Source organism: Heloderma suspectum, chromosome 2 (assembly GCF_057233095.1).
Source record: "Heloderma suspectum isolate Gila_16-S chromosome 2, 16-S_ref, whole genome shotgun sequence".
Lineage (NCBI taxonomy): Eukaryota > Metazoa > Chordata > Lepidosauria > Squamata > Helodermatidae > Heloderma > Heloderma suspectum.
Window position 1 is genome coordinate 91,480,185 of NC_139459.1, and position 14,739 is coordinate 91,494,923.

Below are 14,739 nucleotides of genomic sequence, written 5' to 3' on the forward strand. Positions count from 1 at the left end.
TAACTCAGTGGGCCATGTTTTTGCTGTTGCAAAATAAAGAGAAGGACTTTAGGACTATAAAAAAAGATGAGCATAAGTATCTTATATTGAAATGATACAATCTGTTAAGAATATGGAAGTTAAACTGTGGTAAGCACTCTCAATTTGTGGCCGGTATGAGCAGGAAAGTGAGAGAAAAGGATTCAAATGCTGAACAGTATGACTGAAGATTTTCAGTTGCTTAAAAGATCTAGTTGCCATTTCTTGGCACTATTGTAGAGCATTAATGCAGGCAGAGGGAATAAAAGGAAACAGCCAGTTCTTAAGATTGACATTCTGAATTGCTGGTGTAGGAGGGAGGGGTTCTGTACAGTGGTATGACAAACCTTATCCTTCCCCTCAAAGACCATGGGTGGCATCTCCATGACATCTTTTGGTCTCTACCAGCAGGATACAGAAATCCCAAGATCACTTCTGTATTTAGGCCACCCACAAAGCAGCAGCACCATGCTGTGCTATAATAATCCAATGGTATCTTGAACATATATTCACATTATCAAAAGAATAGGATAAAATAAAAGCTGCTAGATTAAAGGCAACCAAGTGACATTGCTGTTAATCTTCTCTTTAGAAAACATAATTTAGACTGCATTATTATAAGCTTTGGCTGAAAGGCAGGTATAAACACGAAAGGAAGAGCAGCAGACTACTGTGTATATTTATTAAAGGTATGTGTGATTGTGTGTTCTCTAAAATGTATTCTTATGCTCATCAAAACATCCTAGCCAAGACAACTGAAAAGCATGCATTCTTTCATGATGGTGATGCCAAGCCCAGACAGAGTTTTCCATTTAACAAAGAGTTAGCTTTTTACAATGAGCTTAAAAAAATAAATGGAGGTATAAGAGCAAAAGGCTTTTGGCCAGTCTTTAAATTCATTCATCTACACAACTCCAGTCCATTCAGAAATTTTGCATGGATATTGAAGACGAAAAGCATGCAAACAGAGTCATGCAACTCATTTAAGCATATCATGACAAATTTTGGACAGAAAATGAATGCATGACCAATTTTGGACAGAAAATGAAAGCTTGCATGTGAAATGCCATTTGTCTGAAGGCACACTTCCATATTCAATAAACGGTACACAAATCTCAAAAACAGATGCTTACCTGTTGTTCTTCGAGTAAGTTTTCTGTACAGTCACACTTATGGGAATGTGTCTGCACAGACCACAGGTAGGACCCTCTAGAAATCTCTGGAAGATTGAGAGCACTGATTTGCTCCCTACCACACATGCCTTACATGGGTGCAAAAGCTGTCACAAAGAGCATGACCAAAAAAGAATTTCATACAACATAATAATGACCCTCTGGACAACCTTCCACTGTAGTGGTGTCCATAGCAGCTTGACAAATGGCAGCAAGATTAATTCCCCTGGTGAAGGCCACTGCAAATAGAATTGGTGGAATGTGAGAATATTGGACCAAGTCAGGGGACTTTTTGCACACCACAGCACTGGAAGAATACTTTCACCAACCAGCAAGAACACTCTTGTGTAAAATAGGAGTGCCATTTGTTGGCCCCCAATAAGCAATGAAGAGATAAATAATCTTATATGAAATAATCTTAAATATGACCTAGTTGTAACCATGTAAAAAGGATAACCACTACTGCATGCCCAACATCCAAACAATGTGAACACTGTTCACCTTCAGGGCTGGAAGACTGGGGCCGAGGGGGTGGGGGAAGGAATGGAAAAACAGTGACAGACAGAACTGAGAGACAATCTGTTTAAACTAAAAATCTGACAAAAGGACTACCTTGCCTTTGAAAAATTGCAAATAAAGTAGATCTGTGTGCAAAACAATGGGCAGTATTCAATTGGGTGCAACTGCAAACATAAATTATGTTACACTAAACCACTAGCGTAAACTATTCCTAGGGAAATTGGTGCGTCAGCTAATGCACTTGAACAGTTTATGCTAGCACAATGTAATTTACATTAATGGTTGTGCCCTGTTGGATACTGCCCAACCCGTTCAGTCGCTCAGGGGGGATGATATGAGGACCACTAGGAGAGCAACCTTGTAGGAGAAGCAGTAGAATTTTAAATGCTTTCCACATCAAGAAAACTAACACAAGGGACAGATCTCATTATGGATCTGAAGAGAACATATTAAGTGGGAACATATTAACAAAACCAGAAATTTGGTGGAATATGAAGAGAAGCTGGCATCCTTTAATAAACAGAGATGATCAAGAACATTCACAGAGGAGTAGATTCTGCGCTTATCTGGGCTTCACCCCAAAAAAGTTATTAACCACTGGGAGATAGAGGACTTCCATGTAGAAGATATAAAAGCACTGATTAAGACCTCTTAGGTGCTCTTTAATGAGGAGTGGGAGTGGAAGGACTATGCCCAGTGGGGAGTGAATGTGGAAATAGAACCAAGCTCCCTGCCTAGTTCAAAAGATGTAGTCCATGAGAAAGAGGACAAGCATGCCCTCTGGAATTTCAGGAACCACAGCTGTCAAGACCACTTATGTGCTAACAGAATGCACATGGCACTGTCATTCAACACCTTCAATAGCACTTTGGGGATCCTGGGAAATGGTGGGAAGGCATAGCAGAATCCGAAGGACTATTGTATAGCAAAGACATATGCTAGGAACTCAAGGTTATCGAAGATCTACAGATCAGGGCCTCCTGGTTGCTCCTTATCCTGCACAGGTACATATGATGGTAGTTCATGCCCTGGTCTCCTCTTGCCTAGACTACTGTAACGCACTCTATCTGGGGTTACCCTTGAAGATGGTTTGGAAGTTGCAGCTGGTGCAGAACGCAGCAGCCCACCTGATTAAAGGCAGCCATTGGCAAGACCACATCACTCCAGTGCTGAAGGAGTTGTACTGGTTACCAGTTGTTTTCCGGGTCCAATTAAACGTGTTGGCATTGACCTTTAAAACCCTATATGGTGGTTCTGGCCCAGTCTATCTTAAGGAGCGCTTCAACAACACCAGGGATGCCACTCAACGAGATTGGCCTCGTAGGCCTTCCGTCTGTTCCATCAGCCAGGACAGCTAGGCTGGTGAGGACTAGGGAGAGAGCCTTTTCTGTGGTGGCCCCCACTCTGTGGAATTCCCTCCCTAGTGACCTCTGCCATGCCCCCTCTTTGATGAGCTTCTGCCAGGCTTTAAAAACCTAGCTGTTCAGGCAGGCATTTGGGGTGGGTTAGGGTTTTTTAGAGCAGTGTTTTGTTATGTTGTTTTGTTCAGTTGATTATGTAAATTCATTGTATTTCATGTTGTTCTTATGCCACCTAGAGCGGCCGGGTAGCTAGCCAGATGGGCAGCTAATAAATCTAATAAGTAAGTAAACAAACAAACCACAGAGAGGGCCTTTTTTGTTGTGGCACCTTGCTGCTGTCCCCTCCCTCTGCCCCAGCTTCAGAGGCTTCTCTCATTTCTCATATCAGTGTTCTACCTCTTCAGAGACAGTGTCTGTGACTCAGACATCAAAATATCTGGCTTCCAAGACTGTCAAGAATTTTACTGAAATTATCAAAACAGTTTTTGAAGACCCCTCCACAAACCTTATGGGCAAGATAGTTTAAGAAAAAAGAACAAAGTCCCACAAAATAACTTCAAAAGCTCTCTGTAGAGGAGAGGTTCCTTCCTCCTACAGTCAGAACGAAATGCATTGCTTCTCAGGCCTCTTGGCTAGGATCAAGTGTAGCACAGAAAGAAATGGAGCAGGAAGAGTCTGACTCTGGCTCTTCATCCCATGCAAGGCATGGAGAGAACTAGTGAGAGCCAGTGTGGCGTAGTGGCTAGAGTGTTGGACTGGGAGTTGGGAGATCTGAGTTCTAGTCCCCACTTGGCCATGGAAGCTCACTGGGTGACTCTGGGCCAGTCACAGACTTCCAGTTGTTGTTGTTGTGAGGATAAAATGGAGAGGGGGAGAATTCTGTATGCCTTAAAGAGGAAAGAAGGCAGGATAGAAATGTAATAAATAGTGCACCCGGTCTTCTAAAGCCTTCTAAAAGGTCCTGCCTGCAGTTTCCCATCTGTGGGACTGCACCAAACTCACTTAAATTAACAGCATACTGTGTTATTGATAAACAGATTTTTCCTCACACCAATTCTAAACATCAGAATTATTGTTCTGAAATAATGTAAACAATCAAGGAGACAATCAAATCCTTCTCTAGATCCATCCCTATGTTTTTGCAGAGCTGTGTGAATGTGAAGGAACTCGAGTAGTGGCGCCTCATAGTCCCCATCAACCCCGCTCCTGCACACATACACAACTGCACATGTGCATTCCCATATGTAAGGGACAAAGTGAATCGTCCCCCAAGCCTAAAATGTATACTAGATAAATTCCACAAAATCCACATTAAAAGTTATGAAGAAATGTAATAAATGGATTGTAACTGATGGTTCTCACTCTGTCTTCCTTCTTGGGTAACTGATCATTAATAAGAGCCTTCGTACGCCTTAAAAAGAAGCCAGACATTTTTTGAGCTAGTCTCTGCATTGCTTTTCGACCTGTGGCTAGCTCTCTTTTAGTTGCAGTGTGCCTCTGGCCATGCTCTACTGGATCAGAAAATTTCTTCTTGAAGCCTGCTTCACTGCCCAAAAGCCCTGGTACAGCCCTGAGAGAGAGAGAGAAAAAAAGTAGATGCATTGCCATTCTTCAGTCTGCTAGGATTTCTTGTGTATCAAGCACACAGTAATATATGAACTAAATTCACATATCCTGCAGAATTTTACAACCAAAGATCCAGTTTATCTGCCATTTGTTGTATTCCATATGCTAACCAAAGCTGCAATCCTTTACACATTTACTTGGGAGTTTAAGTCCCACTGAACTCAGATTTACTTCTGAGTAGTCATATATACAGCATGATTCCACTGTAGAACGCTATGCATACTCTCAAATATATTTATTTTCAGGGCTCTTCCCACACAACTTTAGTGAAGGCCATGGATGTTCCCCTGAGGCTCATGCCCATGTTTCACATTCATGGAAATCTAATGCTGAAAGAGTCGTAAGACCAGCTACCCCATCACTACCCAACCATCAGGCAAAAAAAAATGGTTGGGTGGATTGATCCAATATTATGTGAACTAAATGGGTAACTGAAATTAAGATATTTATATCAGATAGATATTTATATCAGACCCTTGCATGGTTGCTTCAAGGAGAAAGTAAAATAGTTACTAAAAAGAAGTGGGAGATAGTCCCAGTTGAAGCTATGACTCCTATTGCTATTAGGAGAAGTACAGTTTTACCATTTGTCTTCTCCAAAACCCTATAAAACAAGGATATTCCAACAAAACCTGGGTCAAGAACTACTGTTCTATCTTCAGCAGAAAGAAGGAAACATATACTTGAGTTTCAAATAGGAGTTTGTTTGTCTGTGCTCTCAAGTAGCCCATCAGAACATCCAAATCTATGACATCAGGCATTAACATGATCACTTCACACATTACACACTGACAAATGCATATTTGCCATTGCATGTATGTGTGACAAGGAGGTGCGATCCAATGTATTCTACCAGTTCATGATGTGTATTCACATTTCACAGCGGATGTGTATTCTATAGGTCCATGCACCAGGGAGCTGAGTCTAGACTGCTAAAGCTCCCAGGCTCAAGGACCTGTAGAATACATATTGGCAAACATATGACTGCCCTATGCATACAATGCATTTTGTATGTACATGATAAACCATTGTGTGTGTACTTAGGTAAATAATAAGGTGATAACAGTTATGGCCTTTCAGTCTGAACTCATAATATTAACTTTCATTTTGCTTACCAGTCCATGACACACCAAAGTTCCTTCATGTTGTTCTGCAGAATTGTCCCAGTAAGTCCCAATCGAACTTTACATGTTAGAGCCTTCATTGTCTGAGTTATCTGAGCTTTTGGATTCTTGATTCTGTGCACTTCATCTACAATGATAGCTGACCACTCTACACTGTGAAACAACAGGAAATAGTGAGAGTCTTCCTAAGAATTCACAGTCCTGGTTTGTAAAAACATTTTAGGATGTTAAAATGAAGCACTGTCTACACCAGCAGTAGCTGGAGAATTCAGTTACCTGTTAAGCTCATCCAGACAAAGGCGAAGTGTTTCATACGTTGTTAGTGCAATCTCACATTTTCCCTGCTTGATTCGATTCAATTCGTAGTCTTTTCTATTGCCATGTAAAACTATAACTTTGAAATAGCCCCAGGTATCCAATTCATCTTTCCAATTATACAGCACAGAAAGGGGTGCCACAATCATGAAAGTCTGAAAAGAACAAACATATGATATTACTCTTGAATAAATACAAAAAGCATCCAACTACAAAATTCCCACACTGTTACATTCTGCTTTGTAGACATGGTATCCTATACTTTCCAATAGTCTGAGAAGAGAAGAGCGAGAGAGAAACCATAGTGATGGAGGGGGGTTAAATGTAGCCACCAGCATGTGTTTATGACAGGTCTGTACAACTGGAGACCTTATCAAAGCAAATGCAGCCCAGCAGCCATGTACTGGGACCTGCCTATTGACAGAACTCTCCTGTCCCAGTTTTTGCAGTCCCAAGCAGGCACCAAAAAAAGGAAGGTTATTTAGCCATTGGTGGGCAAACATTACATGAGTAGTAGGTAATGACCAATTTAAGCAAAATGCATAATAAACAATGATGGGATTTTTCTGACCACAGAGCCAAAAGTACCATCTAGATCAGGGGTGGGAAGAAGATCCAGATCTACCTTCTCCAGAATTTTTGGACTTCAACTCCCAGAAGCCCCTGCCATGATGGCCAATGCTCAGGAATTCTTGGAGTTGAAGCCTAAAACATCTGGAAATCTATTTTCTGCCCATCCCTGATCTACATGAACCAGAACTGTGCCTTTGGACAACAGGATTGGCAACAAATCAATATATGGGCAATTGAGTCCTTTTCCAGTCACTGCTAATGTTCCTTCTTATCTCAGCTTACAAAGGCCAAGAGAAGCCTAGAGTTTTTTCTAGAGAAGAGGGAGGAACTGCCAAAAGACAATTTCTGGAAGTTTAGGGAAAACGTTTGGGGAGAAAGTCAAAAACAAGTATCAGCTAGGGCACCCTTTCCCAATTTCACTAAAAAAAAAACCCAAAACCTAGAGCTAAATCTGACTACTCACATGTGTATTGAAGTGAATGTAAGTAATTAGTAATCCATCTTATAACGTTAATGCCCTTGTTTGCTTTGGAACATGCTGTAGCCAACTTAGTTCTATAGCATGCAAGATATTTTGGTACTATATAAACGCTCAATATTTGTTTGAATTACAAGTATAGAGCAACCCTGGTTATTCCAACAAAGTCAGGCTCCTGAAGTCCAACTACTGATTAATTGTTCAGTTTTGTGGTAATTGACAAAATTAAATGGGAAAAGAAAGAAAGAAAGAAAGAAAGAAAGAAATCGATCAGAGCTAAATGCCAGTGGGACCACTACTATTCGTGTTACTTATCTGCATACTGTGCATTCACCTTATGATGTATGTGGATGAAGCAGATAAAAGAATGTTTGGGCAAAAGCCAGAAGCCACCAAAGCTCATGTTCTCCTGTGTTGTACTATCCTTTCAAAATAATGAAATGTCTTGTATATAATCCTAATTTCCAGACATGAAGTGCTCAAAAGATCTGCTTCTGTGGCATTTTGGCTAAGTACCTACATAATTAATCACTGAAATGAGGTTTTGTAGTTCTCATTCTAGAGAAATAGGAATAGAACTGCTCTTTGTTAAAGAAAAACAGCTGTACAAAGTTTGTATATGATTATTTTTATTAGCAATTGCACTGTGCTTTAGAAGACATTTGAGTTTCATTCAGATCCTAAACTTTTGAATTACATGGAGGTAAATCCAGCAGTGTAGTGGTGGCAGGTCGCACCGGGGCTTTGCTCCAGCACTTTTTTTGAAGCCAGCCCCCCGCCGGGTCGCAGTCTGCTAGGGAAGGAAGAGAGAACAGAGGGAATGCGGGCAGCTGCCTCTCATCTACTACACAGAGCCAGCCAGACAAAAGGAGTGAGCGAGAGAGGGAGTCTGAAGGAGCTCTGCAGCTCCTCTCGCCCCCCCCCCCAGCTCTTGGCTTCTCTGCCTGTCCTTGCTCCATGCCTGCGTGCGCAGCACTGCCCTTGTCTCCTGCAACACCAGCTGCCCATTCAGGGCTGCTGGCCACAGCAGCAGTGTGTGGGGGGGTGTTGCTGCCACCATTATTTACTTATGGGGCAGGGCGGGTGGCTGGTTTGTGCCAGTTTTTAGGATTTATCACACAATCCTATGCATGTTTACTCAGAAGTCAGTTCCACTATGTTCAATTGCCAATTGGGCTTTCTCCCAGGCTAAGTGTGCGTAGGACTGCAGCCTTAGCTGCCTTCCCAAGATCTCTGTAAATTTAATTTGAAATAAAGACCCACTGGTTTGCACTATTAATTCTTGAATATTAATTCCTACAGTAAGCAGAATTGCCAAATGCAACCTGCTCTGTCAGGTACACTTTTTGGTACAAGATTGGCATGTATCTGGGCAAACAAACCCTGATGGAGGGAAGGGAAACAGAAAAAAAAAGTTTGGGGGAGAGGAGAAAGAAGGTGTGTGTGTGTGTGCGTTTCAATCCAGCTGGGTGTGTGGACATTTCTGCTGCGGGATGGGAGAGATATAATGAAGGAGCTTAGGAAAGGCTAATGGGTAATGTTGGGGCGCTAAGGGGGCTGTTTAAATGAGAAGAGATCTGTCCATGAGGGCTGAATTGAGAAGGTGAACCTCCATAGAGTATCATATTTTGAAAACCTAAAATGTTTGTGTTTGAGTGAGTGAGTGGGTGGGTGAAAAAGATTAACACCCTAACACCAAAAGATTAGCACCCTTCTCAGACGTCCAGTTGAAATACCACTGCCTTACTCTCAGCTGCACTGTTCTTGGATCCCAGCTGAAGGCTGTATATCTTACATGGTTGTACAATCTTAGAAGGGGGCATGGCTGTGACTGTCACAAAGGGACCCTACCCTGCACTTCTGAATTTGCCACTACACTACTGGGTAAATCCCAGTGAAAGAAAATACATTCATTATAGGGGTGTCTAACAGTTTCAAAACTGTGTCTTACTGTGTGCTTTTCAATACTTTCTTTTAAAAACACTGCAGTCCTATCCGTATCTGCTCAGAGGTAAGTCCCACCGTGTTCAGTGGGGCTTACTTTCAGGAAAGTATGCATAGGACTACAGACTAAGTGTCATTTTAAAATGTTCCTGAAATGTTACTGAAATGGTGCCTTGGATAAAACAGCTAATTCTTAAAAAAACTATTACAATTACAAATGGCAGCTGAAAAAGTTGTTTAGTGGCCCATAAATTGTTACAACAGTTATTAAAAACAAAAGTAAAAATGACAAAAGTTGTTACAACAGAATCTCACACATGCGCTGCATGGGGCAGTCTCTACCAAGAATCTTAGATACAGGAAATGTTATGATGTTATAATTATCTAGTGTCAAAAATGGTAGGAGCACAAAATATCACTGCAATTATATAAAACAGCCTTTACCAACCTGATGCCTTTCAGAACAGTTAGAATGCAACTCCCATAATCCCTAGCCAGCATGACTGGAGTTGGAATCCAACATAATTGGAGTGCACCAGGTTGGAAAAGGTTCATATAAACCATCCTACACCACTAACATTTCCTGTATTTCACTAATAAGGCTCACTATCATTTGTAATATTCCCCCTGTTTCAATTCCTGCATGGTTAGTTCCACAAGTTATTGTACCACTTATTTAAGAACACTACAAACTGAAATTAATAAGTAGCCCGTAATGTAATATCGAATCAACACCCTCCAAAGTATTGTCCCCATTTGCAAACTTGAAAGCTAAACAGAAGCAACAAAAAGTACATGTTCTATATGCTATTTCTGAGCTTGCTAGGTTATATGTGGACATCATGTTATGGTTCTGACCAAGATTATCCAGATTTGGTTCAGGGCTTAAAATAGTGGTGAACTTGATACAAGAAAAACCCCTCCCCCTCTATCCTCCAGAGATCCTCATGCAGATCACTCTTTTGTTGATGGAAAGAGAATCTGTGTTGCTCGTAGCAACAGTTCAATCACTAAGAAATTGGTGTGGGGGGAGGTCAGGGCACTTAAAGGGCCACAGTTAAGTCCTTGGGGAGGGGGTGCTGTGCATCCCTGGCTTAAATGAACCTGCATAGTTTCTAGATATTAAAACAATAAAGCCCGCAACTCATGAAGGGTTAAAGTGGGGAGGGGATGTGGGAACACTCACAAGCTCAGCCACCAATGTATCCACAGCTGTTTCATTTTACTGAAATGAGTACATTTAGGTTCTAAGCATGCCCACTTGGTGACAAGAAAAGCCTGAGGGAAGACTCTTTGTGGTGATGGAACCTTAAATCAAACTGTTTTTAATCCAGATATCACTGGAATTCAAACTATCAGGGGAGAAAGGACTCAATTACTGCATTTGGATGACATGCCGTGGCTCATCATGGGCTCCTTATCCCACAGTGAGCTGTGGCAACCACAGGTGCCAAATTGCATATCCAACCCCCACTCAGGGATTGTCATGTCTTGTGCACCTGGTGAGTGTGGGTTATGTGAGGATTAAATACCCATGGGTTATGTATGGGTTGTTTAACCCTCAAATAACCCAGGCCTGTCAGGTTTGCACGACACGACAACCCGCAAGCAGGAGTTGCATATTCAAAATGGTGGCCACACACACCTCACACACACACCGCAGCCTCACCAAGGGTTAAATAACCCACAGTGGGCTGTCATGTTGTGCAAACAGACCCACTGTGTTCCATTTCTAAACACCCAGCAATTTAGCACAGTTGGCTAGGAAAGAAGTGCTGACAGAGGCGGTCTAGGAAGCAGAACCTGGAAGTGACATAGCTAGCCAATGGCAACCCAACTGAGGGTGAGAAGCACAGAGGCAAGAAGATGAGCATTAAGGTGGAAATGAAACACCTCATCCTTCAGCTGCTCGGTAGGCACCATTAGTCCCATTAAACTATCTGAAGGCTATCCAGACCACTTAGGCTTTACCAGGTGCATAGAGGAAAGGCAAAATGTTTTCCAGGCTAATTTAATGACCCCATGTGATCCCTCCCCACCAGTTACTGGAAGGGCCAATACAGGGTCCAGAAGCTATAATAGGGGCTGCCGAAGCCCACTGATAAGAGATGTCCCCCAAATCATCATCTATAATCGATTTTGCTCTGCAAACTGTGTAACTGTGGTCTATAGAACCTCATTACCACAAGCATCTCTCCATCTACAAATGAATTTTACAGTATTTTCAAGATGCTCAGAGAGAAATACGTCTAAATTAAAAGCTTACTTTCTTCAGAACAGATGGCATTTCTTTTTTCATTGTTCTTCGCAAAAATTCAGGCATGTTATTTTCGATATCTGCACGCGTCCCCTTTTTATGAAGCACTGCAGCCAAAAATGAAATAACCTAGGGAAAAACACAGTTCAAAGTGGTGGAGAAAGAGAAGGTGAAAGTCAGAGAACATTCAGAACAAGGCTCAGCCTGGGAACTCGGAACTCCTACACAAAATAGGGCTACGTTACCCTATCCTTATGCCAAAAGAGCGCAAACAAATGGGAATGTAATGATGGGCACACTAATGAAAGGGTACTTTATGGAAACAGGCAAGTTTCACAACACATGGCAAGAGCATATTGCTATGTCTCAACTTCTCAGAATCTTTACAGCAGGGGTGGGAATTTTTTTCAGCCTAAAGCTGAATTCAATTTCAGAAAAGCTCTTGGGAGCTGTATTCCAGTGGTGGGCAGGGCTAAAGGCAAAAATGGTGGGGCCAAAAAACACAAAACAACGCCAGCATATTGTAGCTTAATGCTCTGACTGCCAGTAACTGAGCCTTAGGAGAGGCTCAGTTTTAGAATAGGGAAAACTGGTGGTTTCTTGACTTTTCTGCAAGCAGCTGGTTGGAGGAAAGGAAGTTGGTGTAGCTATCTACCAGAGGGCCTGATCTGGTGCTCAGGCCTGAGGTTTTCCACCCCTGCCTTACAGTTACTTTGCTTCAGGACTCCAGATGCAAACATCCATGAGGAACCCCAACTCCAATCCTGCAACTAGGCACGCAAGGGCATGGTTTGCCACAGAGCTAAGCAAGGAGTGAGGGGCAAGTATGAGCTCCCACACCCTCCAAGCACCCAAGGTGTGCAGAGCCCTCAAACACCCATGGCCACAGACCGGCTTGGTTCACACAATTGTGGCTTCAGAAATAAAACATGGTGGCTTATTTCCCTCGCCATGCATGCCAGTTCGATTAGCATAATTACCCTTGGCAGCGCAGCTTCTCAGGTTGTGCAAATGTGGCCAGGGTGGCTTGTTTTCGTGGTTAACAAGCCACCCCAGAACACAACAGCAGCCTGGGACTGTTACACTTCATACGAGTGTAACTATATAACAGAGCAAGAGTTCTGGATGGCTTGTTAACCAACCATCTTTGCCTGGTTTGTATATAATGACAAGCGGCACCCAGTGAGGGTAATTAGGGAAATTGGGCAGCACTCACAGGGTGGTTAATAAACCACTGTGGCTTAACCACCCACATATGTGCAAACCAGGCCCATGGGTTCTGGGTGGCTTGTTAACAACAGCAACAAGCCACCCTAGGTGGGTTCACACAAAACGATAAGCCACACTGCTGTGGGTAATTATGCTAAGTCCCCCACCACATGACTGGTGTGGGCAGCAGGGAAAATAAGCCACCGTGGCTTATTAACCACCCTGTAATCATGCGAACCAAGTCCCCGACCAGGTTTGCATGATCAGCGGAGGAAAGAATGCAGTATGGCTTGTTTCCCCCACCCCCATGCATACCTGGCATTTGCTTAATTACCCACACCATGTCGCAGGTTGCCGAGTTGTCTAAACCTGGTGCGCAGCATGGCAGGAGTGGCTTCTAACCCACCCCACAACCCATGGCTCATAGTAGGAGTTGTGGGGTGGGTTAGAAGCCACCCCCGCTACACCACATGCCAGGTTTGGACATGGCAACCTGCAATGCAGCACAGGTAATTAATCAAATGCCGGGCATGCGAGCGGCATGTGGGGGAAATAACCCATTCTGCATTGTTTCCCCTACGACCGTGTGAACCCAGCCACTGACTCCTTTCCACCCATACAATATGGACCAACATGTAGTGATGAAACAACCCTTTCTTAACTACGTAGGTTGCATAAAAGGAAGCCCTGTTGGCAAAAACAGGGAAGTTCCCACCATGCACTGGTAAAGGCAATAGGAAACACACCTTTGCTGGAGTACTCCACTCATCATGACTCACTCTTCCTTGCAGGATCAGAGTCAGGGCCTCTGGAGCAGAAAAATCACTGGAGACAGAGTTCCAATGCAACTCCCTAGAGTCACAGAATGCATGAATATTGTCCTGTTGTGTACAACAGGTAGACACAATGAGGACTACTACTTGTCTTTTACCACCAACAAGCAACAGTTTAGGGTTTCCAATTCATCTCAAGGAAAGGATGTAAACGACAGATAAAGCTGGGTATACTGATGACTTCTCAGTCCAAATCTCCAGATGACTTCACCTAGCAGTTTTATGTAGATACTGAACAGCATGGACAAAACAGAACCCTGAGCCACTCCATGGGCCAACAGACAGAGGTGTCAATTGTTGTGTATGTGGGGCATTTTCAGAGGGGGGAATGCGACTAATAAGGGCAATCCCTCCCCTCCCTGGGCACTGAGACCCTACCTTAAAAAATTACCTTTCTCACTACAATTAGGCCTTTAAAGAGCCTCCACTGGTGCCAATAGAACCTTTTTAAAAGCTTAATTTCAGGATGAGCAGGGATAGAGGAGAACCGTGGGCTGTTCTGAAAGGCCCTGCAGGCCACAGATTCCCCACCCATAATCTAGATTTTTTTAAAGCCAAATTACCACATTGGGGTGTGGGGGCAATTTTCACATGTGTATATAGTTTAGAAAAGATCTAAATAACCTAGATAGGGCTCTTTGGCACTATCAGCATGCTTGTCTTTAAACCTGTTGTATTAGCCGCACTTTTGAGAAATCGGACTAGCTTTGTTATCTCTTAGTCTGCCAGCAGACTATAAAGAGGATCCATGCAGGAACAGAAATCCATCCACGGCATGTAGTTTGCAGGACAGTTTTTTATTGTGCTAATTTAACTACATGCACTGATGCCCTCAGTTTGGTGTGGCATTAGGAGTCAGTATTTTTTTTAATCACGTCCATAAAATAGTCCTGCCTTAAACCAGTTGTTTAATGTTCAACTAGATGACCAGGTTTAAAATGCAGATATGTTTAAAAATAAGTTGTCATGGTAAATATTCATACACCCTCTTCCAGCTTACAATGAAATTCAAACCGTTCTGAAAAAAAGATGTTTGTAATGGGAGTCCTAATATCAAGCATACTGTCACATAAAATAGGTGGGAAACCATACACGGGAACTTTAGAAAAAGATAGTGTGATAAGTTATGGAACTGAACTATAGAATAAAATGAAAATCAATCTGAATAAATCTTCAGTTTAATCCCTGGATTTCTCACAGAGTAGAGCACTATTTCATCCTTGGAATGATGGAATGAATTGCCATTCTGAGAAAATGTTACATGCATCCTTCCCCATGCTGACAAGAAAGCATTTTTACAGGCTATCTTT

At 42.6% G+C, this 14,739-nt stretch overlaps 1 protein-coding gene across 9 annotated transcripts in view; it reads right to left on the reverse strand.

Annotated features, from left to right (window-relative positions):
• ERCC6L2 (ERCC excision repair 6 like 2) overlaps positions 1–14,739 on the reverse strand; it is an 84,092-nt gene that overhangs the window by 61,689 nt on the left and 7,664 nt on the right. For 5 of the 9 annotated variants that reach the window (XM_084834100.1, XM_084834101.1, XM_084834102.1 and 2 more), the window contains 5 exons: positions 13,343–13,477; positions 11,397–11,516; positions 6,097–6,290; positions 5,812–5,973; positions 4,433–4,640 (listed from right to left, as the gene is read on the reverse strand). In XM_084834100.1, coding sequence (XP_084690226.1) covers positions 4,433–4,640; positions 5,812–5,973; positions 6,097–6,290; positions 11,397–11,516; positions 13,343–13,477 — 819 coding nt within the window. The remainder of the gene's footprint in view (positions 1–4,432; positions 4,641–5,811; positions 5,974–6,096; positions 6,291–11,396; positions 11,517–13,342; positions 13,478–14,739) is intronic. The other 4 variants (XM_084834105.1, XM_084834104.1, XM_084834103.1 and 1 more) reach the window with 2 other exon arrangements.